The sequence below is a fragment of the Orbicella franksi genome, chromosome 7 (genome assembly GCF_964199315.1).
Source record: "Orbicella franksi chromosome 7, jaOrbFran1.1, whole genome shotgun sequence".
NCBI classification, from domain to species: Eukaryota; Metazoa; Cnidaria; class Anthozoa; order Scleractinia; family Merulinidae; genus Orbicella; species Orbicella franksi.
This window is the reverse complement of record NC_138151.1, coordinates 12458637-12484046: the sequence shown is the minus strand read 5'-3', so window position 1 is coordinate 12484046 and position 25410 is coordinate 12458637. Positions and strand designations below refer to the sequence as shown.

Below are 25410 nucleotides of genomic sequence, written 5' to 3'. Positions count from 1 at the left end.
TCACCGAAAAAAGTACCAACACTGTATCCTTCATGGTTTGTACTGTGTAAATTAGTATTACAAGTCTTCGACAAAAAGAAAACCACTTATTAACCGAGAGTGAGGCCTTTATGAGGAAATCTCAAACCGAGACCTTGCCGTATTGACCAAGTGATAGCGAGGTCAATACGGCAAGCCGAGGTTTGGGATTTTCCCGTAAAGACCGAACATTCGAGGTTAATAGTTGTTTATTATATGGCCTTTTTGCTTTGCTTTGGCAGACCCGTAATCAGCCCGTGGGCATTACGGGGGAATATTGCCCTAGAATTGGCCAATCAGAGTACGCGTTATACAATATCGGCAACAAATACAAGCCATATAATAAGCTAAAGGATGAATATTACACAATAAATTATGTACTAAATAAATGCTATTCAACCATCAGTCTGTATCTGAGCTGCCTTACAGCCAATAATGTCAGGTGTAATGCTAAATAGATAATTTTTCGGCTCACAGTCAACTCTTGCATTATGGATGCATCACTCATATAGAAACCCTGCTACAATGGGCAGACAATTAAGTCCCAGATTAAAGATCTCGGATTAGATTTCTGCTTGTTTTTTTTTTTGTTGTTGGCCATCAACAGAACTTCCTTCTCCTTTCCTTACTGTAGTGTTCTTGCTACGAATTGCAATCCATGACCAATTCAATAACACATTAATTTACCTTTACCTTTACTTTTCACGTTTGTACAGTTAGTTATGATTTTCTTACATGTACTTTACAACTTTTCTTTTCTTCACTTACCAGAAATGGTGCACATGTGAAGGTAAATGCGAATGATGCATTAAGATATGCAGCATTTTTTAAGTGCCGCAACTCCTTTTTGCGAAATTTAGAGACCATTTTCATGAATGACGTTTCCCAAGCATAAAGCTTCAGGACCTACGGAGAGAATTAACACTTAATATAGTAAAGCCCTCATCTAACAGCACAAGGCAAGCCCTCACCTGCAACCCTCAGGGGAAAAGGAAGAGGGGCCGACCAAGAAACTCGTGGCGCCGTGACCTAGAGGCAGACAAGAGGAGAAATGGCTACACGTCGGGAGAACTGCAACGACTGGCACAGGACCGTGATGACTGGAGGGTGCTTATTGGTGGCCTTTGCCCCGGACGGGGCTACAGGCAATGATGATGAATATACGAATAGTACAACCTGGAGAAAGTATGTGCTTAAAAATACATGTACATGTACCCCTGGAGATTATCCCGGTTCCCATAGCATTCTATAAGTATTTCTACTCCCTACATGGGATGTTAGTCTGAATGGGGTTATCCCCCACCTCCCATCATGCCCCCAGCAATTCCCCATTACCCATTTCTGCACCTGAGCAGGGAGAGCTGAAGCAATATGAGTCAGAGTTAAATGCTGTATCCACGACCAGAACACAAATCAAACATTTCTAAGCTAAGCCACATGCATTAATACAAACTTGAAGGCAACAAAGGTAAATTGACTATTGTAGTGTGTATGTGAAGCTGACAAGCGCTTCCAATCAATGCTCTGACCAAGGAACAATCAATGCTCCAACTACAAGCATCACGAACTCACCAAGATGGTTTAAGGGACACTGTCACGCTTTATTTGCTTAAAACTATTACATCCGCAAAATGGTCCCTAAATTTATGTAATAAGAACTTAATTAGCTCTAACTAAGTGATTAAAAGAAATTTCTTGAAGAACGTCCACACTCCACCAACATTTTAGCAAAATTTCAACGATTTTCGAGCCAAACTTGAACCTTTTAAAAACTGACATCCTGACGCTTTTTCAGAAATCCATATCGCAATCCGTTTCCATCCTCGCCATCGTTAGCCCATCCTCACTTCCTAATGGATTTAATTATTTGTTGAGTACTGCTCTACAAAATAAAACCATTATTGTTCTTCTTCCACTGATGAATATATGTTTTTGAGATTTCCAAAATCATGCATATAACGGCGACAGTGTCCCTTTAATTTATGTAGTTAACTATGTTATTTGCACATCAACACTGCCCAACAGTTCTTTAGAAACTAACACCTTTTTTTATCATAATACAAACGACACTGCCACTGCTTTTAAGCAGAGGTTTAAAAACCCCAGCTTAAACCCAGACCACTCAATCCAGAGTGCAGTGTGACAGCCATTAGGCCACGCTATCTATTACATCAGAAATTTCTGAAATACACATGGCATAGTAATACCTTGATTCCATTTAGAATCTCATTCATCATCTTGAGTCGTAAGTCTTTAGCACCCATTTGTTTGACCTATAAAATTGATTCAACATGGAGAGTAAAATAGTAAACTAACCCTGACAATAATTTAACAAAAAACAAACAAACAAATAAACAACAACAACAAGAAAGATATATCTTGGATAATTTATTAAAATTGAACAGCTTCATAATTGTTTGGTTCTAGAAAATTTTCATACCTTCCCCATGGAAGGTCACTAGCAAACCCAAGGGTGTGTGTGGGGAGGGGGGAGGGGTCTCAAAATACGAAAAAAGGGTAACGGAGGGGTATGGACATGAACCAAAACTCCTTGGGAAGGATATAAATGTTTTCTGGGAAAACAAATTATGAAACTCATCAACAATAAACGAGCTTGGAAGCTTGTGCCTTAAAGGTTGGCAACGTAGAGCAGATATGAGACATAGGGAAGGAGGCATTGGCAACCCTAAGAGCACCTACCACCGGAGGCACTGTTACACTGAAACAGTCAGTGGAATACTTACCAACCCTGATACCTACCAAAGGGAGGATGAACAGGGAAAAAGCTTGATAATTCAGCAAGTCAAATGCCCTTACTTGAAGGCCAACAAGTGAGCAGATGGTAATGCAAACCACAAGGTGCCCCCCCCCCCCCCCCGTCCCCCAGGAAAGGGCTGAAAGGTGGCCCCTGAACTTTGCGGAAGGACTACTTCTGACTGGCATCATTTTGCGGTTAACCTTGTTTTAATTACATTTAGCCACATTAACCGTGCCAAAAAGAAAGCTACCTACCTGAAGTTTTCTTGCAACTCGGCTGATTAAGATATTTGATGGAATCAAGAGCAACATGACCCCCAGACCAGCCAGAATGGACACACCCATTGTATTATGCAAGAAATACAATGAAATGATGATTTGGAGCGGACCTGACCACAAGATGTTTACATAGGTAAGAAGATCCATGAGTCGCTGAGCATCCACTGACATCAAGTTCACCATCTCTCCAGCTGTAGATTCTTTACGTGAATTGTTATTGAGGAGAAGAGCCTAGACAATAAATTAAGTAATGAATAAAAATATTAGTTTATAATAATTTGCAATTATTATTATTCCAGACAACATGACATTCAGAACAGGAAGTCTGACAGTCTACGAAGCAAATGTAAATCCAGCGACTGAAACCTTATTTTTTTAAATAAGCATTCAATATCCACATGTAGCCTTCCAAAGTGACAGAGGAGACTCAGAGCCCAAGCAGGCTTGTACATTGTGGAATGAGGCTAATCACTTTCAAGTCACATTTAAAACATCTTGACTTTGATAACAGTAGCCAAATGCAGAGAGCTTTCACACCTCAGAAAAGAAACATTTAAGAAGGCACGGAGATTACAGAATAAGATTATTAGGCATTAATTGGTGGAAATGCTTTAAATCTCACAACATTGACATGAATAAACCCAATTAAGCACCATAAATAACCATTAATAACTTAACAGTCATACTTTTGTAGATACACGTATAGATCTACGTGTATGATCAATTCTTTTTCAGATTTTGACAATAGACCCTATCATGGTTTTCGATGCCATTTTGATGGGTAGGCAAAGCAGTCAGAAATTACAGTGTTTGTATGGTAACCCAATGGTAAATAACATTTTGCAAAATCAAATTTTACACAATTTGTGAATTGCAATGTTAAAAACTAGGTGGAAGATTGTATTCACCAAGTTTTAAGGCTGTAGCTTGGTTAGAAGATGCTCAGTTTATTTTTCTAATTTTCCATACATTTGTCTGTAAATTTGGCTGGGTAGACACAGTTCTTGGAAAAGAAATTACAGACAAATGTATGGAAAATTAAAAAATTAACTGAGCATCTTCTAGCCAAGTTACATCTTTCAAACTTGGTGAATACAATGTTCTACCTAGTATTTTAATGTTTCACAAATTGTGTAAATTTCCATTTTGGAGAAAGTCATTTGCCATATTGGACTCCCATACAGACACTGAAATTTCTGACCCCTTTGTCTACCAGTCAAGATGGCATCAAAAACCGTGATAATGTTTATTAAATCTGTATATATAAGGAACAAACTGTCTTATACCTGTCGCTTGCGGTAATAAGCAACACACTGTACAGCTTGGGCACTAATTTTAATTAATTGTAACTATGCAGTACACATTCCTTACCTTTGAGTAAACCATGCCTAGAACAGCTGTTCTCACTTGCAATCCAAGAGTAAAACAAACTTGAAAGTACTGTTGAAGGGCAAGAGATTGGACTAAAGCAACCACAAACATGCTGATGCTATAAACATACCCTCGCCATACATCAGGATTGTCTTTATCCTCTACGTAACCAATCAATAACCTATAAAATGTAAAATTTAAAATATAACATGTTAATATAAATAGTAAAATTAACTGTCTAATAAGATGTGTCTTCTCAAAATTTATCTACAATGGCCATTTTGGTAGCCTTCTGATTGAGAATTACTCGTAATCTAAAATAATTCATAATTCTATATAATATAAAATAAATTTATAACTGAAATTTGCTCTTTTTTACCTTAACAGCTGTGGCTGCACAAACTGGATGCAATCATTAATCAGTTTAAAAACAAATGCCAACAGAAATTTGTCCCAGAAGAGTCCAAACATTATTCTCGATAGAGAGGGTCTTTTCTCCTTTTTCTTAGTCTCTGACGAAAACTTGACTTCCTCCTCGGCATCATCACCTGCCTTTAGTTCGGCTTTCTCATTATCAACAGGCTCTACAGCTGGAGATCTTGAAGTGCCTCTGCATCAAACAACAGTAACAATGTAAGTTTCATCCAACAACTTGTCAATGATCAACTAACACATTGCCAAAAATGAGTGTACAGAAATTTTAAATTTAGTTCAATGACTATTTAACAAAGTTAACTACCATGAACTTATAGAGTTCTTCCAGTTGGCGATCAATCTAACAAGTACAGGCTCACATGAGACGTTGCAACTTCATTACAGCTGGATCTTTGAGTTCTCAAGTAGTTTCAATGTTGTTTTAATCAAGTGAGCCTGCTTGCATTAATTTTTTAATTGGAAGGAGGAAAACAAAGTCTTCCCTCCCTTCTTGGAATTTGTGAAGTTCATGGTAAAAGAAGAGGACATCGTTTGCGACCCTGTACTGTCCTCGCCACCCCCCAATGAAGAAGACAGTGGCAGAACAATAAGCGAAAGAAATAAGGACAAGGAACCAAGGTTTCCCAGAAGACCTCGCGGTGCCAATGTGTTTATGACAAGTTCAAACAAAGAGAAAAATGGAACAGCAGAAAGCAAGCCGCCTTTAGCAGTTAAGTCGTGTTTCTACTACAAGAAACCTTACGATCTAGACAAATGCCCAGAATTCATTAAAAAAACAATCAGTGAAAGAAAGGAGTTGGCTTCGGCGAAAGGACTCTGCTTTGGCTGCTTACAACATGGTCATTTGTCTAAAGACTGCAAGGAAAGAAAAAGTTGCAGGGTTTGTAAACAACAGCATCCAACGCCCTTTCATGGTGACTACAGAAAGCACAAAGAAACCACCCACAATAAAGGAGATCCTAATCAGATGCCAAACTCTGCAGTTTGCTTTATGAATGGTCAGAATAAAAGTCAGGCAAACTCAATGACTGTCCCAGTTTGGTTGAGCCACACCAGTAATCCATGGACTGAGTGACTAGTGTAAGCTCTCTTAGACAATCAGTCAGACACAACATTTGTTGCAGATACCATCCTCAATCATCTTGGTGTTTCAGGGCCTGAGACAAAATTGTTGTTATCAACAATACATGCCACTGAAGAGCTGACTAAGAGTAGAAAAATAGGAGGTCTCATCATGCAAGACTTCAAGCCACAAGTCACTCTGCAGTTACCTTAAGCCCTTTCACATGAAATCATCCCAGCAAAGAGATCTCACATTCCAAGACCCAAGTCAGCACTCCAATGGCCTCATTTGGAGAAGACTGCAGCACAGATTACACCCTATCAGAACTAGGAAATACGAATTCTGATAGGGTCAGATTGCCCACGTGCAATAATGCCTAGAGAAATCATCCCTGAAGAAGATGACAGCCCTTACACCTTGAGATCTGACCTTGACTGGGGAATCATTGGAAAGATTTCCAAACCCCTTGGCGGAGAAGATGGTGATGAAGATGAGATTGGCGTTTCTCAACGAGTTTACACGATCGAAGCATGAGAACCACTTGACCTTCATGTAGATGCAGAAGGATTCAACAAGAGAAGTTGCAATTTCTCTGTGAAAACAAATGTGAAAAAAGTGATCAATCTCTTTCAAGTTAAGAGGATGTTTGAAATGGACTTCTCTGAAAAAAGGACAGACAGACAAGCAACACTGTCCCAAGACGACTTACAGTTTCTAAAGAAGATGGAAGATGGAAGCTGACAAACCACTGATGGGCATTATGAGATGCCACTCCCCTTTGAGGCAACACCCCGAAACTGCCAGACAACAAGTCACTGGCCTTACGCTGACTGAACAAGCTAAAGACACAAATGGAAAACGACATGAAGTATCGTCAACACTACATGGCATTCAAGCAAGACATTGTCGAAAAGGGTTTTGCTGTAAGGGTGCCACATGAACAACGACCCGATGATGATGGAAAGTCGTGGTACATCCCCATCACTAAGTGTACCACCCTCAAAAGCCTGGCAAAATCAGAATTGTCTTTGATTGCAGTGCAACCTTCATGGGCCATTCATTAAACAAGTACCTCCTACAAGGTCCAGACTCCCTGGTTGGCGTCCTCTGTCGATTCAGAAAGGAATTGACAGAATTCATGTGTGACCTGGAAGCTATGTTCCACCAGTTCAAGGTGAAAGACGAAGATTGCGACTAATTAAGATTCTACTAGTGGGAGAATGGCCACATTACAAAAGTGCCTGTGCAGTATCGCATGACCGTTCATCTTTTCCAAGCTGCATCCTCTCCTGGGTGCTTGAACTTTGGGTTCAACAAAATTGCTACCGACAATGAGTGCGAGTTTGGCTCTGACACAGCTAACTTTATCTGGAAGGATTTCTATGTTGAAGATGGCCTTAGTTGGTTGCTACCGTTTCCGAACCTACATCATTAATAGAGAACACCAAGTGTATCTGCACCAGAGGGGGAATGCGGCTTCATAATTTCACCTCTAATTCCAAAGAAGTAATCGCGAAGATTGCCCCTGAAGATAGAGCAAAAAGTGTTAAAGATCTCGACCTTCAAAATGATGTCCTCCCAATAGAACGTGCACTGGGCATTCAGTGGTGTATGAAGTCAGACACCTTTCAATTTCGGATTGTCCTGCAAGACAAACCCTTGACCCGACGTGGAATCTTATCAACTGTCAGTTCTGTATACAACCCACTGGGATACCTAGCGCCAGTGATCCTGACTGAAAGACAAATTCTTCAGGGCCTCTGCCAAGATAAATCTGACTGGGACAATCTAGTGCCTGAGCCATTGCACCATAGTTGGGAGAGATGGAGAAACAGCTTACTTCACTTAGAGGAACTGAAGATCCAGAGGTGTTACAAGCCACATACATTTGGAAAACTCATGTTGTACAACTCTACCACTTTTCGGACGCGAGGGATCATGGATACGGCTAGTGTTCTTACTTGCATCTTACAGATGACACTGGTCCACTGCAGCTTCGTCATTGGCAAGGTTCGAGTAACTCGACTGAAACCTGTTACGATCCCTCGACTCGAACTGACGGCAGCTCTGCTCTCCATAAGGATCAGTGCCTCATTGCAAGAAGAGCTTGAGTATGACCAGATTACGGAGGTGTCTTACACAGATAGCCAAGTTGTCCTCGCCTGTAATTATCAGGAACGACACCCGACACTTTCATGTCTTCGTGGCCAACCAGTTGCAACAAATTCAAGACATCAGCGCCCCTGATCAGTGGAAATACATCAAGACCAATAAAAGTCCAGCAGACGAATCTTCGCATGGTCTTTCTCCTCAAGACCTGATTGACTCCCGATGGCTCAATGGGCCACCTTTCTTATGGCAGTGAGAGCTTCCAAACAGGAATGACGATGTAAATCTTGACATCTCTCCAGACAATCCGGAGCTCAAGAAAGTTCAAGTTTTCACTACTGGAGCTCAACATGAAAGGATGGCAACCATTTCTGAATGCTTGGAGTACTTCTCCAAATGGCACAGGGCCAAGAGAGCTGTTGCTACATGTATGAAGTCCAAAGCATCACCTCAACAAAGTCCCAAGAAACCGCTACATGCAGCAAAGAAAACAAGCAAAGAGACAGACACATCAACACACAGGTCACGGTCGGTGGATGAAATGTGAAAAGCCGAACAAGCAATGTTAAAATCACTTCAAGAAGAAGCCTTTCCCGAAGAAATCAAGATTCTCAGATCCTTAGGAGTACAAAATGATGATGCAAGTAGAGAATTTGCGAAGAAACATAATTTGTCCATGAAGAAGACAAGTTCACTCTATCGACTAGATCCCTTCCTAGACAAAGATGGTGTTTTACGAGTTGGTGGCTGGATAAGGAATGCCCTAGTATCTTATGGAATCAAGCATCCAGGTATCCTCCCAAGTAAAGGCCACGTCACAACCTTGTTGGTGAGATACCACCACGAGAGGATAAGCCATCAAGGCTGAGGGATGACACTAAATGATCTGCGGTCACATGTATACTGGGTAATTGGAGAGAGCTCATCTGTGTCCCGGTGTATCTCTAAATGCGTGATTTGCTGAAAAATCTGTGGGGCACTACAAGAGCAGAAGATGGCAAATTTGCCCGCAGACAGACTAGAACCAGCACCGCCCTTCACTCACTGCAGAGTCAACCATTTTGGTCCATGGGTCACTAAGGAAGGCCGTAAAGAGTTGAAGCGCTATGGAGTGTTGTTCACAGGTTTCTCAAGCCGTGCAATCCACCCTGAAGTATCCGCAACCCTAGAAACTGACTTGTTCATAAACGCTTAGTGCTGATTCATCAATGGCTGAGGCCCCATATGTATGATCAGATGTGACCAGGGAAGCAACCTTGTGGGTGTTAAGAATGAGTTACAGAAGGCACTGTCCTCAACGGACCAGATCCACGTTCACCATTTCCTTTTGGAGCCCAACTGCGATTGGATTGAATTCCAGCTGAACGTCCCATCAGCTAGCCACATAGGTGGCATTTGGGAATGACAGATTAGAACGGCACGTAACATACTTTCAGTCCTACTAGACCAATGTGGTAGCCAGCTGAATGACAAATCTCTTCCAACCTTCATGACAGAAGTAGATGCTGTGGTCAATAGCCACCCCTTACAGGAAAGTCAAGAGTCATCCTACCACCACCTGGAGAATTTCAACGTGCTGATCTATACCTTTGAAAGAGATGGAATGAGTCCAACACTTGACTAACGAGTTTTGGGTGCATAGGAAAAGAGAGTTCCTTCATACCCTTCAATTGTGACAGAAGTGGATGAGTCCGAGAAGTAACCTCCAACGAGGAGACGTTGTGATCATTAGCAACAACAATCTTCCTCGGAACATGTAGCAGATTGCCTGCGTAGAAGAAGCTTATGGTGATCCTGATCACTATGTGTGAAAGGTAAAGCTAGCAGTGGGAGATGCTACTTTAGATGACAAAGGACGCAGAGTCAAGCACATCAGCTACTTTGAACAACCTGTGCAGAAGTTGGTACTTCTTGTGCCAAGCAATGACGCAGAGGATTCGAAACGGGGAGTCTCCACCAAGGAGCCTTAGAGATACCATACAGTTGGATTTGACTCAAGGATTCAATGAATGTTTGTAAAACTTTGAACTAGATTTGTCTTTATAATTTGATTGAACACTTGATTGACTGACTACCTAAGTTGTTATTAAGGGTGCATTCCTTTGGGGTGATCTGGATCAGGATCAGTGATCCAAGAACACTCAGATGATGGTGCATCAAAGGAACCAGAGTGGATTCATCGGTTCCTTTGATGCACCATGATCCGAGTGAGTGATCTTGGATCACTGATCCGGATCCGGGTCAGCCCAAAGGAACACACCCTGAATTGATTGGCTCAATTTAGGGGAGCCATTTAATTGTTGTCGAGTTAGATATTATTCTCAGTTAAGTATTATTTTCTGTTAAGTATTAGTCTTTGTTACGTATTAGTAATGCTTCGATATCATATGTCGGACCTCGTGCGTTGTCATTTTGCGATAGTTGTTTTAGACAAGAGAACTTATTGCGAAGGTTACTTTGTTTATCTTGCGACTTGTGTATTCAGGTGTTACAGGGAGACAATCAGTAAGCATGTATTTATTTCCTTGTCTTTGCATTTCTTGGTCAATTGTTGCATAATCAGATTTCCTTGCACTTGTGTATTTTAATGTGTATTCGTGTTATGTAATGGTTATTTTAGGTTTAGTCTGTAATGTCGCTTAGACTAGGTTTTTTGATTGCATTTTAGTTTGACGGTTTTGGACAAAAAATCACAATTAATAAGAATAAATCACTTTGGAATCATAGTTAGTCTTTGGTGTTTGAAATCAGTACTTCGAGCAAAGTCCTTGTAATCTATGTATCTTTTGCGACATTGCGACGTTGTTACGATGCCTGGAATGGGTGCATGTACATACTTATATGAAGCATTCTTCAAGCAACTTCACTCAACTCAAAGCTCACACAAAATGATATTAATTAATAATAATGTTCTTTTTCCTGTACATCAGCTATTTTTCTTTCTTTAAAAAAAAACTTACTAAAGTTAAGAACATAAAGATAATTTAAAAGATTTTTCCTGTTTTTTACCTTATTGCAATTTCAGCTTCTTGCCACTTCTTAATAAATGGTGGAACAACTGTTGAAGATCTGTTTCTTTTGTTAAGTGCCCACAAGTCTGAGTCAGTCAATGGCCTCTTGAAGCCAGTGAAAATCAATCTGGACAAAGAAAGGATAACAATAATGTAAGTTATAATTTATTATAGAAAAATGATTTGATGTCCTTGTTTAATTTGGACAAGACAAAAAAGCACATTGACAGGAAAGTTTGCATCTGAAATGCACATGTACATATATCTGACTCTCAATATACATGCAATAACCAAAGTCATCTGAGACTGATAACTCCTTAGTATATAATTCATCTGAGATGCAGTTTCTGGAGTACACATGCATATGGCCACTTACATGTACAGTTGCTGTTCTGGGCCGGGTTGTTTGAAAGCAGGTTAACGCTAACTCAGGATTAAAAGTTAATCGAAGTATTACTATTTTTGTATAAAAATGTGTTTCACTGCTTATGTTTTGTGTAGTTTGATATTGTTCAAATTCAAAACAGAAGGACAAACAATATAAACAGAAAACCTCACAGAAAAGTTACAACACTGAAATGAAAATTCTCGTTAATCCTGAGTTAGCTTAATCAGGCTTTAAACAACCCGGCCCTGGAAAATATCTATATACCCTCTATACATGCAGGGCTAAAAAACACCCAGTCTGCTCATTTGGGACAAGCAAATGTTTTGTTCAAACTTTGTCGGACAATGTTTGATGGCCAGCTGTGATTACCATGAGCACAGGCCTTTAATTATTACAAGATTATAACAAGGAATATTCAACTGCAGTACCTGGAGAGCCAGAAAAATGTCAATCTGGAGAGAATATTTGCTGAATCTTCAGGGCAGGGTTTCTGTTAAAGATGACCATCACATATAATATGTATTTACAATACTGTCATGTAAATGTGATTAAAGCTAGGTGAAGTCTGAAGGAAGCCAGGTTTTCCATAATATTTAGCACAACTTACACAATCTGTACCTCTTACCTCCCACTGGTTTAAAACATATTTATGCCAAACAAAAATTCCAATTGTTCATAACATGTTTTCTGGCCAAATTGACCATTTACACATTATCCCTCTTTTAGTGTCCAATGTAGAATGTATTCAAGTTAGAAAGTATTTTTAAGACAAATTACTGATACATGTAATTACACAGTCATGTAAATATTCAATACAGTATATAGATTTAGCCAAGCGTAAAAGCGGAGCTCCCGATTACAATAAGTTACCCTGGCTTGAGCCTGTGATCCAATCGAAGACCTGTACCTGGGCAGGGGTTAAGTTAAATAAAAAAAACATGACCGTGATAAGCTATAAACATAAGCCTACGATGTGGTCCTGTAATATTGGTCAACGGATACCTTGTTTTGACAGGTGATGTCCAAGATGCCCAATATTAAAGATGTACACTGTAAACCCAGGCCTCCTAATCTCTAAGGGAAAAGCCCTGTTGCAGAGTGACATTTCAAATTGATTTACATAAAGGGGTGTACATACATGTTGTATGTAGGTATGAACGTATGGATGTACGGACAGACAGATGGAAATACGGTCATCATGTGAAAAACAATTTTTCTTAGAAGCAATAGGGCTCTGTTCAGGTGCCTTTGGCATGCAGGATCTCCACTTTAAATTAAACGAACATTAATTACAAATATCTATACAAGAAATACATGTAAAAATGGTCTTGAAAAACTCACTCTGTTTTCTGCTTCTGATGGTGCATCGGGGAAGAACTTTAAATCAACTGACGTATTTACCAGGGCTGCCGTCAACTCTGTACCCTTATCTATCTCATCTTCTCTACAAAAAGATGCATGGTCACAACACAGAGCCTTGAGACTACATGTAATGGTAGCCAACTTGTTACAGACTACTAAAAGACTCAAATTTGGCTGGAATGTTTTGCATTTCTGTGAGCCTCTTTGTTTAGTGACTGCTATTCTAACAGAGCTTGCCATGTAATATTGTACAATCACCTTAGAGCTAGTCTTACAGAATTTCCATAGTGTGACATAGTGCAAGTGACAAAAGGTAAATATCTAATCTATAATCAGATCTATAATGTTCAAAATTCTTGATCACGATGGGTTCTCTGTGTGCCTAATTGTCACGTAAGCGATGCACAATCATGTGGGTGTCCAATTACTGGTATCCAATTACAACTTTCTATCAACTATGTCAATTATACAATTGCTTTAATGGCTTTCTTCTTAATGTTTCCTGTAGTTTTTAAAGCTTATGGAAAGTGCTGTTGACTTTTTTGCAAATAAGAAGTTCTCAAAAGACTGTTTTTAATTTTGAAATTTGTTATAGATTGGATTACTTAGCAATTGGACCTCATGTCATACAATTCAGGGAGTAATTGTGCTTATAATTTAAAATCAGCCTCGCACTTTGAACTCATCTGATTTTGAAATGATGCAGAGGATTACTCCCTGAATAGAGGGTGGTAAAGGGGGATACAGATCACGTTTCACGGAAAATAAAGCAGCCCTTTCACAATTCATGAAAAATACAACATTCGCATTTCATGCTTCATGGAAAATAAAAGAGAACGTTTTGGAAAATCACGGTTCACGGCGACTGTGGAAATCATGATCCACAAGGAAAAAAATGGCTATTTCACATTTCACAGGAAATAAAAAGGGCCGATCACGGGTCACGAAAATACCCTTTACCACCCTCTGAATTCATGTACACTCCACTTGATCCAATTACGATTACAGTCAAACCTTCGGTTGCAACCACCTTTTGCAAGCAACCACCTCTCCTCAGCGACCAGTTTTCCAAAATACCAAAAGTTTCCTAGTCAAATCACTACATCGAGAACCTCTTGCAAGCGACCACCTCTCGTAAGTGACTGAGACCACTTTTAGAGTTAAAAGTTTGAAATTTTCTCTAGTTTTTAACCTCCTATAAGCGACCACTTGACAGATAATAGAGAGGAAATTGGATAACGAGGTGTTGTAACATTATCGTATTCCTGGGTAGTACAAGAGACGGAAATTTTTCAATGGAAGTTTTTCTCGCAATTGACTTTTCACGTGAATAAAATATTAGCATTGGCACTGGTGCATGGGGTAAGTCTTGGCAGTTACCATATTCTAATGAGGCAAACTTTTGACCCAGTATGGTCTAAACTCTCGTAAGCAGCCAGCTAGGCTTGACATATTGGGTGGTCACTTACAAGAGGTTTGGCTGTACTTACCTCAACTTAAATTTAACCCAAAGCTCTAATACCAACAGTTTATTTCTAAAACAAATGTCAACATCAGACATATATTTTATTATACATATTTCTTAAGATTCATATACGTCATTTTCAATATTAACGAACATTGACAGCTCTTGTCAAGACATTTAACTTACTCTTCATTGGTTAAATTATCTTTCAGCGGCACCACACATGTGCTAGGGATGTATCCCTTTTCTCCACTGCTGATACATTTCACATACAGCCACCAGTCCACATCCCTCCCTAGCACCTCAAACTTCTCTCCAAGTGCTACAGAAAGCTGTGCAGAGACATCTGGAACTGTGTCTACAGCTTGCTGCGTCTCAAGATCGTCCTCCTCATTTGGCTTGTGAACACTGATCCCTATTACTAGCAAATCGTTTTTGTCTGCAGCCATTGCTGCATGGATCACAAGTAAAAACCAGTGTTACCTCTGAAGGGAAACTAATTAAAAGAAAAATTGTAAATGTAATGATAGACAGATTTTTCTTACATGTTTACATCCTGTTGCCACCTGTTTCAGATCATGTGATGATTGATTTGGGAGTATGTGGTTACAGTTGCTCTGTTTCTACATACTCTCATATGCAATTGATCAGTTGTATGAGGCAAACTGTGCAATTGTTGTGAGCAGAAGTTCCCTCTCGTCTCTCACTGAGCAGAAAGAGAAGGGAATCTCTATCTCACAGGGTACAAACTTTGACATTTTCTTATGGATTGGCTATGGAATTGACGGACCATTAAACTGAATTTCATGGAGATTTGCCAGTCTTCAAAACCCAAACTCCTTCATTATGATCAAGGCATTAACCCGCATTAAGCATGACGGTGCACAAAATAATAAAAGTAAACAAACTGCATTTGATAGATGAAACAAATGGGAGAATAGAGCATATAAGTACATGTAACAAAGAAAAGCTATCATGCAATTAGTTGTTTGAAAGTATGAATCACTAAAATAAGAAAAAAATATCAATAATCGTTTTGTCTGCCAGTCTTTGGTGAAATTGGAAAGTGAGTAGCACTAAGCTAAGTTTCCTAATTTGTATCGGTTCGTTTTCTTTTCTTTTTTTTTTGGACAGGTGCAGAGATTATATATATACCTTACGCTTTGGATGACTGATTTAGCATACTTTTAATTAGTATGCTATCTTAAATACACAGGAGGTTACAGACGTAAAACACAGTATAAAAAATCACTACCGACTCAAATAAAGGAAAAAGTGAAACTTTGAATCATGTTTTGGCGAGAGAGCGTGACTCGTACTTAACCTCGTGTTCCACACGCGTACGCCTCAGGTTTTATTGGCCATAACTACTCTGCTCTGTGCTTACCTCGGATCGCAGGATTCGAGAAACCTCCCTTCCCAGATTTCGCCAAGACAGCTGTAAGTCAACCAGGTTTAGCAAAAATCGCGTGCAGCTGGCAAACCAACAATCCTGGGAGCGAAAACTTATATGTCAATACCTGATCGACCGATCTTCGTTTTTTCATCGCCAGATTCCGAAGCTTTCCGAAGTTATTTCGAGCTCCACCCGTACCCTGGCGTGCTCAGCATAAACACGTGTGCTGAACCTGCTTGAGGTCATCGTGCGTACGGTAGGAGGAGCTGGCCGGAGGCGGGACGACCGAAGGGACGCCGTAGTTTTGTTGCTTTTGTTTGGGGTTTTCTTAGTAGCTGCGATCAAACTGATTCATTTAGATTTCGCAGTTGCCTTTATTGATTGAACCCCGGGATTTAACGGAGTAGATTTCGAAAGCGAGGCAACGCATTTCCTTGTGTCAGTTTCATTCTTGCTTGTTGTGTATAGATCCTCCTTCCTCACCTGGCTAAAGGTCGTCTTAATTTGCGGTAAGTTCACTTTTCTTTAGCATTTCCTCTTATCGAAGCTCTCAGTTACAGTACATGTTTTGCTGAGTGGCCGTACTGGGCGTATAAACAGCAGAGGAGCTGCAAGTGAACGCCGATCACCGCCTGTCCACCGACAAGTTGTGGTATAAAATTATCGGTTTCAATTTTGCTTGTGTGAGGTGGCCAAGCTAAAATGTTTAAAAAAATGCTTCTTTATTTTCACTTTGCAATCTCTTAGTTATTATTTATTAGCATGTAACTTGTGTGTTTTTTCACTACTTTAATACATGTACATGTAAGTCACAATTGCCTGCAGCAGCCAAGCTCTTGACTTGTCACACAATGATAAACAACATGTACCAAGGTAGCAATCGAAATCGATTTAGCGCCATTTTCAGAAAAGGGAAAGCAGTAATTGAAAGTAATTAAAAGAGAAGGTTTACACTCGGTATTGCTTCAGTTTAAGCGGTTAACTTTTTACATTTAGAGCTTAGTTATGTCTTTAGCCTTAGCCCTCTGCGGCTTGTTCTTTGTCTGTGCGCTGTTCTGGTTACGAAGTGTTATGCTCATTGTCTATGCATGTATGACTTGAAAATGTCGTTATGTTTACGCCGTTAGTATTGTTTGTTGTCGTAAATGATTCGCTATATCCTTGAAGACAAATGTTACCATGAGCAGTCAAAATATTTCCATACATAAGCTTAGCTTACATAATGTTTGTGAAACCGCAATCCTTCGCTAAGTTTGCTCCGTCCGAGAGTCCAACCTGTTCGTCTTATCGAGTTAAGCTTGCATGTAAGCTTCATGTTTAATTCCTTGGCTTGCAATTCAAAGCGTTTCTTTTTAATTAAGTGATTTACTGCATTAGCAATACAGTTTGCTTGGTTAAGAGCGAATACTCTTGGGAAAACTTGCAAAATATAAGCTTCACTTATACGGTTTGGATATTTTCGCCCTAAATGTCAGACTTGTTTATTTCATCGGCAAGTTCACTTTACGAAAAACGGAACATTACAGAAGTGAAATGGCGATATTTCATGGTTGATCTGTCCATATGGAATAATTTGCATTTTAAATGGATTCTTTCAATAAACTCATTGTAATTCATTCTACTTTGAATATTGTTTCAAAATTGATTTTAAGCTTTTAAGAAAAAATGAGTTTACCATTTTGAGGTATGCAAAATTAATTTTCCCTATTTTGAACAGTAACATAGCATGCAGGGTTTACATGTTACTTTTGCTTGTGTCATAAAATATTTATCAGTGTGAAATTAAATATTCAAGCTGCTGTTAATATCTGCTTCCAAGTTTCTAATAAATGATACCTTGACCAATGAGGTGCTTTGTGGGCATGTTTTTTTGAGAGCTTTTTGACCTCAAGTCTAGCGTGTTAAATTTGCAATGATTAAATGTAGGCTTCGTAGAAAAAGGTTTAACTTTGCTGCTTTTTCTCTTATTCTAAATATTTCAGTTTCAAATTTACTAGCAGGCTTCAAATTTACTAGGGTATAATATTTGTTTCTGAGGCCCAAGTATGTGTCAAGGTTTGAGTTAAATTATTGGTAGATTATGTGCTTTCTGTCATCAATTTACCTTCAAACTTGTTCATTCCCTGTAGATTCATGGTTATTTCTGAACAGTTTTTTCAATAATTGATTGTAAACTATCAAATGCTAGATTCACTATTCACTTTTCCTGAAAGCAATACACATCACAAATATATGTAAAAATTACTTTTGATGCACATTCCATATTGATTTGTTTCAGACGATGGCAGAAAATGAAAACAACAAGGAGGAACTAGGGGCGGCATACCTTCAAGAAATGTATGAAGTTGGCGGAAACCCTGATGAGGTTTGTAATTTATAATTATCTATAGATAGAGTTCTTTTGAATAAGTATAAAGGTTATTCATGCAGTGCTACACCTACACATAATTATATAGCAAGTGAATTGTTTCAGAACAAGTTTTATATACATACATTTGCACAATTCAAAAACGTAAGTTTATATATATACATTTAGAAAATAGCTCTAAGAAAATATGTGCACTGATTGGTTTAAAATCGTGTTTCTATAACTTGATAGAAACACAGAACTAGCATGAGCTGTCGACATAATGATGGTGCGAGCAAAGAGAATCTACATTTTGATAATCAAAGTTAACAAGTTGTTTTCCTTTTTTTCATCGCTGTGTTTTCTAAAAGAAATAGATAACATATTCTCCATGTTTCTATCGAGTTATAGAAACACTCGTGAAAGTTTGGGAGAACTCAAAAAAGCTGTGGAAACACTCACCTGCGGCTCGTGTTCCCACAGCATTTCTCGTTGTCCCAAACTTTCACTGGTGTTTCTATAACTCAATAGAAACACAGTACAAATTTTCTATTTCTTAAATGGAGAGGTTCTTCATCTGCTGTTTCCAGATCAAGGTCCTCTCAGGGGTTTTCAAGGTATGGGATAACAACAACAACCATTTTATTTTGCATAATACATAGAATATCATTCAGCAAAAGAATACATTAAACTTAGTAAGCAAAAAAAAAAAAAAACTTGAAATATGGGATATTGTGTAGTTCCAGAAAATATCCATACCTCCCCGACAGGAGAGACCCCCTCCCCTCTGGAAATTCCAATTAAACTTGATACATTTCTTTAATTTTTGGTCTTAGAGAACCTCCCACCCCCCAGGAAATTCCAATCCCTTCTGTGGGGGGAGTATGGATATTTTCTGGTACTGCACATTTAGGTAAAAAATTATCAGGATAACTGGATATTTGGGGGAAAATTACTGGGGTATGGGATATTTAGATCAGATAAAACAGTAATCATATCGAGAAGGAAAATCATCAAATAGCGCAATATGAAATAAGGGATACGCATACCAGCTCAAGTATTCTAACCCAGGCCACAGTAGAAGTAGGTGAGCGTTATCATTACTGATCATGAACCCTTCCCACTTCCCCAAAGCATTACAGTTTCATGCTTTGTGCCCGGGCTTGTCTCGCTAAACTTTTTAACGTGAAGCCAAGTTATAACAAAATTTATTTAAGTGCTTTTGGGCATTTGTGAGATTTTCTCTTTCTCTTATGTGAACTTCAACTAACAGAGATCTCCAAATACAAAGAGTTCAACATAGGCCCTTTCAATCCAACACTCTGTCACTACTTTTTGCCTCAATCCCTCCATTCTACTCCACTCAGAATGTTTTTCTTGATCCTCTCTAGTTATAGGACAGTAGTTTTTAATTTTTTCATATTATTACATTGTTATTGGGTCTTTCATTTATTTCATACATGACCATACAAGCTTTTAGCTTTAAGACTTATTGTGTTAAAATAAAGGCTTTCTATTCTATTCTATTCTATTCTATTCTATTCTATTCTATTCTATTCTAAATATTCTATTCTAAATATTGTATTGTATTCTATTCTATTGTGGCAGTTCTTCATGTAACATTCGTAACGTGTGATTTTCTGTTTTTCTTCCCGCATCTTGCTGTCAATTGTAAAACTATCCTGCATGTACCGCATGTCAAAATGAGCAAATCCTGCTCTTGACAAAGTATTTTTGTCTGGCATTTTACCCTCATCCCACGTCCTGCTTAACCTATGTTGGACTCTCAATACATTCTACTTTATTTTGTATTGTACAGGAAGGTGTACATCCACCCTTTGGCATGTACATGTTTGTATGTGTGAGAGTTAGTATATGCTGATCATTCTATCTTTTGAATTGTTTGTCAGTATGGACGGAAGGACAATGACAAAGCTGCTACAACACCTCTTGTAGAACATGCTCCTGCTCCACAAAAAGGGAAAAAGGGAAAGAAGGATGGCAAAAAGGATGCCAGAAAGGACAAGTTGGAAGATCTGAAGCAAGAGCTGGAAATGGTACACAGTATAAAAATGTGGTTATGTAATTATGTAATATCAATGGCATTAAAATTTTATACATACGTGTACCATTTTTGCAACCATCCCCCCTTTACTCCCTTTGCATACAGTATGTACATTTTGATTGTTAACAGTAGGGTCCGAAATTAACGGTCGTCCAGTCGTCAGAGACGACCAGAATTTAACACTGACGACCAAATCGCAGAACATGGTTGCTCATTGGACGACCATAATTCAAGCTCCCAGCCTCTTGAAGATGTGAACAGTTGCTAAAGACCTTAAAATTTATAATCTTGGGTCGAGATTTCTGTATGAGAAATGGAACAGTAAAATAGCCAGTCCATTCGTTACGATTCGCACACAAACGTTCGTTTACTCCGCCATCTTGTTTTGCATTTTACTGCTGAGCAGTAATGACCCAAACTCTTAGAAACTCTCGGGTGTACATGCCATGTGCTTCTCTCAAAATGGCGGACTCTGTGGATTTAGATAAGCGAAACACTTTGTTCCGGTATTTTAACTCCTCCGAGAAAACAAAGGGTGATGATAATAGAAAATGAAAAGATGCACCAAAAGATTCGGAAGGCCAAGGAGAAACTGGATCAGAAAGCAAGAAAACCCAAACGGAAGCCGCAGTGGAAAGCTGGTCGGCCATGGCTCTGGTATTGCGAAAATACAAATTCTATGACTTGTTCATACTGTATACACTACAACACTGGAGGGTGAGAAGAGCGTAGTCATAGTGCATTGGCTTCAAAGGAGGGGTGTACAACATTTCGACTTGAAACACTAAGAAAACATGAAGAAAGTGCCGCGCACAAGTTAGTGGTCAAAGAAAATATTGTTCGGAATCAAAAACCAGAGGAACGGTCAATGGAATCTTGTATCCTTCGAATGGAAAAAGATAACTTTGAAACCATTTCAAAGCTATTTAAGACAGCGTATTATATTGCACAGGCTGAAAGGCCTTTCTTTGATTTATGTGGACTTTGTAACCTTATGGAATTGATGAGTGTTAAATTGGGATCAACCTATCGCAATGATAAACAAGCTGCACAGTTTGTTCACTTTATTGCCGAGGCATATAAGGCCGACTTGACTTGTATGTCATTAATTTTATTCAGCTGTACAATTGAATACTTCACTTTAATTTTATTAAGTTATGGCATGCCTCCTTTTATTCCTTGACGACTAGATTTCATCTCAGACACCTAGATCTGAAAAGATGGTTGTCCAATGGGCAACCTACTTCAAAAGTTAATTTCGGACCCTGAATAGGCAAACATGTTTTTATAATAGCCACCCTAGTGCTGTTATTAAACAACTCTTTTGTTTCAATCACAGTTGTTTAGTTCATAACCAAGCAATGTATTTCCATCTTCTGAATTGCTCACATTATTACCAGTTACAAAAGTTTTCTCTTTCTGCATGTGGATCAGTCTGTCTCAATTTTAATGCCAAGTTCGTCAACCTTGAGTTGTGATTAGTTCAGTTGTTACCAGTCACAATGTACAGTTAACGCCCAAGTCGCTAGTGGAGGGAAGGTGCCTACGAAGCCCGGGGGCTGCAACCGCAGTCACATCCCCAAGGCGCTAGAACACCCGACTGGCCTGCCCAACCCGCAACCAAGCCACGAGCCCCCCGCGCCAAGCCCCCTACAGGCACCCGTCACACTCAAGCCAGACGGCATTGGTGGAAAAATAAATGAATAAATAAATAAATAAGTAAATAAATAAATAAATAAAATAAAATGCTGAAAAGAAAGGGGGGGATAGGGAGGGAACGCCGAGAACCGCTAAACTATAATTCAATCCACAACGCCACACTAACAGAGCGATGAACACACTGCGAGCACATGGGACGACAACACATGTACTAACCAAATATACCGCTGGACAATGTCAGCCCCAGGGCTCTCACGACCATATGACTGTTGCAAACGCTACAGAAACACACCAAACGCTAAACAAACGCTAACAGATGGCCAAGGCACTAACAAACGCCTACAAAAAACGCTACTGACCAGACTGGCTCCTGGTCATAAACTATGTAAAATTTCATAGAACTATATCAAACGCTACAAAACGCACCAAACGCTAACCAAACGCTCACAGACGGCCAAGACACTGACAACCGCCTACAAAAACGCTACTGACCAGACTAGCTCCTAGTCGTTAACTATGTTAAATTCCATTTAACTATATTTAACGCCCAAGTCGCTAGTGGAGGGAAGGTGCCTACGAAGCCCGGGGGCTGCAACCGCAGTCACATCCCCAAGGCGCTAGAACACCCGACTGGCCTGCCCAACCCGCAACCAAGCCACGAGCCCCCCGCGCCATGCCGAAGGGATCTCCGGGATGGAACAACCCGGAGTAAGGGGGCTCGGGGTACCAAGGCCACAGCCCCCGACAACCCCAGCCTGAGGCACCTACCCCCACTGGTACACAGAGTAATCCGCTACCTGTTAAGCCACCAACTGGTAGGATACGCGGACAATGGAACTAACTGGAGTTCGGATATAGATCTGGTAGGCATCGCTAGACCACCGCCCTAAGGTCTTGATAAGGTGATCTGGAACTCCCCGCGCCGCTGCAGTTGTCGCTGCCCCAATACGGAAGCTATGACCAGAGTATGAGCCAGAGTACCCTGCCTCATTTAGGATGGACTGCACAGAGGATGATAACTGCTGCCGCGTAAGAGGACGACCATCGCTAAATATAAACAGTGGCCCTGGAGCGGACCCACGCAGAGACAAGTAATTGCCCAAAGCTGTTATGGGGCACACAGAGCCCAAGCCACGCCCTAAGTAGATATCACAACCCATGCGGAAGGGGTCTGTCTTGGAGCACTTGATACGGACTTTAAAACACGAGGGGTTCACCAAGGAGTCTGCTTGCAGGTCGCTAACAGTCATATGGGTGTTAGGATCAAACACAGAGTTGACTGTGAACTCCCCGGCACGCAAAAAACCAAAAAATCCCAAGCAGCACGCAGCCCACAACATCACATGGTCTCTAGTAGACAGGTCCAAAGAGCGCTGAATGACCTTCAGATGATCTACTGTGATAGGTAGGCGCCTAGGTGAAGCTGGACCCTGAACCCGCTTAATGCCCCTAAGTAAACGCTGCAAACGAAGGCAGTTGACTAAAGGATCTGGAAGGCCATGGTCAATATGAAGGGAGCGTACTGCTGAAAGATAGACCTTGATGGAGGAATGGTTCAGGTTATCTGCCAATAAAGAAGCAAAGCGCATGAGAGTCTCCTCATTGGCCGGGGGAATGTAGCCATCCTGGTTTGCACGACCATCCTGGCGGCAAAAGTCTATAAATCGACGTTGGGCAGATCGGTACACTCGTCGGGTGGATGGTGCAAGACCTTGGGTAAGTAGGAACTGACACTTCTGAGTCAAGGCATCTGAAGCGCTGCCAAAAGGGAAGCAGGAATCTGGGATGGGGTCGGGTCTGCATGTGGCTCCAGGCGTCTGAACCGCTGAAATTGGAATCGAGAGAGTGCATCAGCAACTGGATTAGCTTTACCTTGAACTGATGAAGCTGTAAACGAAAAGGAATGACGGATGGCCAGCATAGTCAAATAACGCAGCAACACCATTAGGCTTTTGTCCCGCGAGGTGCCAGACTTAAGTACAGCCACCACGGACTCATTGTCACATAAGAACTCGACCCGCCGAGATACCCACTGAGGGCCCCACAGATAGGCTGCTACCACAATTGGGAAGAGCTCCTTATACGCTATAGATAATGAACTTTGTGCAACTGACCAGGCACCAGAAAACCAGTGGGATTTAAAAATAGCTCCGTATCCCAAAGAGCCAGCTGCATCCGACGAGACCTGGAAGTCCGGGAGAGGGGCCCATGTGGGCATACAGAAAAAACTGAGGCCATCCCAAGTTTGGAATAGCTCCCGCCACCATGTTAAATCCCGTCGGAATTCCTGGTTAAGCCTAATGGGGTGATCATCGCGGCGAAAGGCACAAAGCAAGTTGATCATCCGGCGAAGGAATGTCCTACCCTGTGGGGCAACCTTGCAGGCGTGATGGAGGTGGCCAATCAGTGATTCCAGCTCACGACGCTTACAAAAACGTTTTGCAGCCCACACATCTAACAGTGTAACGACTCTAACTCTCTTGTCAGCCGGGAGGCACGCCTGAAGTTTTTCAGAGTCAAGTTCAATCCCAAGGATTGTAAGACGAGTCGCAGGACCCTCCAGCTTATCTGGATGAAGTGGCAGACCAAGTTTTTTACACAGTTGAACACAGGTTTGAAGGTTGTTGTGGCAGACAGGGGAAGCCGGTGGGCCCAAGGTGAGGAAATCGTCCAAGTAATGACGGAGAAATGTGACATCATAATTTTGAACCAGAATCCATTCAACCAAGTCTGCAATGGCAGTAAAAATGAATGGTGCAGAACGCAGCCCAAATGGGAGCACCATATCCACAAAATATTGCCCACGCCACTTCATGCCAAGAAGGGGGCGATCATCCGGGTGGATTGCCACATTCCGATATGCACTGGCCACGTCGAACTTGGCCATTAGTGTTCCTCGGCCCAGAGTCATTATGCCATCAATGAAGGCATCCACTGAAACGTACTGAACTGTAAACGGGGGCTTAGGGATGCCGTCATTTACGCTTTTCCCCTCAGGTGAGGAGAGGTCCAAAATGAGACGCCACTTCCCAGGCTGATTATTTTTGGGGATCACCCCAAAACGACTTATGTGCAAAGATGGAAGTGGTGGCACTGGAAAAGGACCTGCCACCCTGCCGGAAGAGACTTCATTTTGTAAGTAGGAGTCAATCACTGCTGGGTGTTCAGAAGAGCTATGCATGTTCGAAGATGCAGATTTGAGTGACACCAAGGAGGGGTCAAATCCTATCCGAAATCCATCCTGTATGCCAGAAATCACATAAGCTACAGCTGATTCGTCGGGATGATGGCGCAACTCCGCTTGAAATTGATCCAGCTGTAATGGTGAGACCTTAGAAACCGGATATAACGGAGCAAAAGAGACAGCTGTAATGCAGGGCGTAGCTGGAACTGAAACTGGAACGGAAACTGGAACAGGACAAAACAAATTTGCCAGCTGAGGCAGTCCAGTCTGCTGGCTAGGCAACACAATCAAATTATTAAAACTATGTACAGACACAACATTGGGCGTACCTTGCCCGTCAGTATTGTCCCCTTCCTCCCCCAGGGGAGGGGGAGCGGGAACGAAGTCCAGCTGAGCGGGGAAAGGGGCAGTTAGCCTTGGTATGCTCTCCCTCGCAGTTGCTGCAGTTGTGGCGGAACCTGCACCTCCCAAATGGCCACCGGCATAGCCCTTCATTCCAGG

The 25410-nt window shown here is 40.8% G+C and overlaps 2 protein-coding genes across 3 annotated transcripts in view; one reads left to right on the top strand and one right to left on the bottom strand.

Moving 5' to 3' along the window:
• LOC145491940 (multidrug resistance-associated protein 1-like) overlaps window positions 1-15797 on the bottom strand; it is a 31236-nt gene extending 15439 nt beyond the window's left edge. The window contains exons 1-10 of one of the 2 annotated variants that reach the window (XM_081471238.1): window positions 15646-15797; window positions 14445-14754; window positions 12773-12875; window positions 11860-11921; window positions 11042-11170; window positions 4805-5035; window positions 4426-4606; window positions 3031-3285; window positions 2226-2291; window positions 787-924 (exon numbers count right to left, since the gene is read on the bottom strand). In XM_081471238.1, coding sequence (XP_081327364.1) covers window positions 787-924; window positions 2226-2291; window positions 3031-3285; window positions 4426-4606; window positions 4805-5035; window positions 11042-11170; window positions 11860-11921; window positions 12773-12875; window positions 14445-14707 — 1428 coding nt within the window. In that variant the 5' untranslated portion in view covers window positions 14708-14754; window positions 15646-15797. The remainder of the gene's footprint in view (window positions 1-786; window positions 925-2225; window positions 2292-3030; window positions 3286-4425; window positions 4607-4804; window positions 5036-11041; window positions 11171-11859; window positions 11922-12772; window positions 12876-14444; window positions 14755-15645) is intronic. The other variant, XM_081471239.1, reaches the window with a different exon arrangement.
• A 119-nt stretch (window positions 15798-15916) lies between these two features.
• Window positions 15917-25410, top strand: part of LOC145491943 (sodium/potassium-transporting ATPase subunit alpha-3-like) — a 33769-nt gene continuing 24275 nt past the window's right edge. Inside the window, exons 1-3 of the mRNA XM_081471246.1 lie at window positions 15917-16163; window positions 17933-18019; window positions 19912-20058. Of these exons, the coding sequence (XP_081327372.1) occupies window positions 17936-18019; window positions 19912-20058 (231 nt within the window). The 5' untranslated portion in view covers window positions 15917-16163; window positions 17933-17935. The remainder of the gene's footprint in view (window positions 16164-17932; window positions 18020-19911; window positions 20059-25410) is intronic.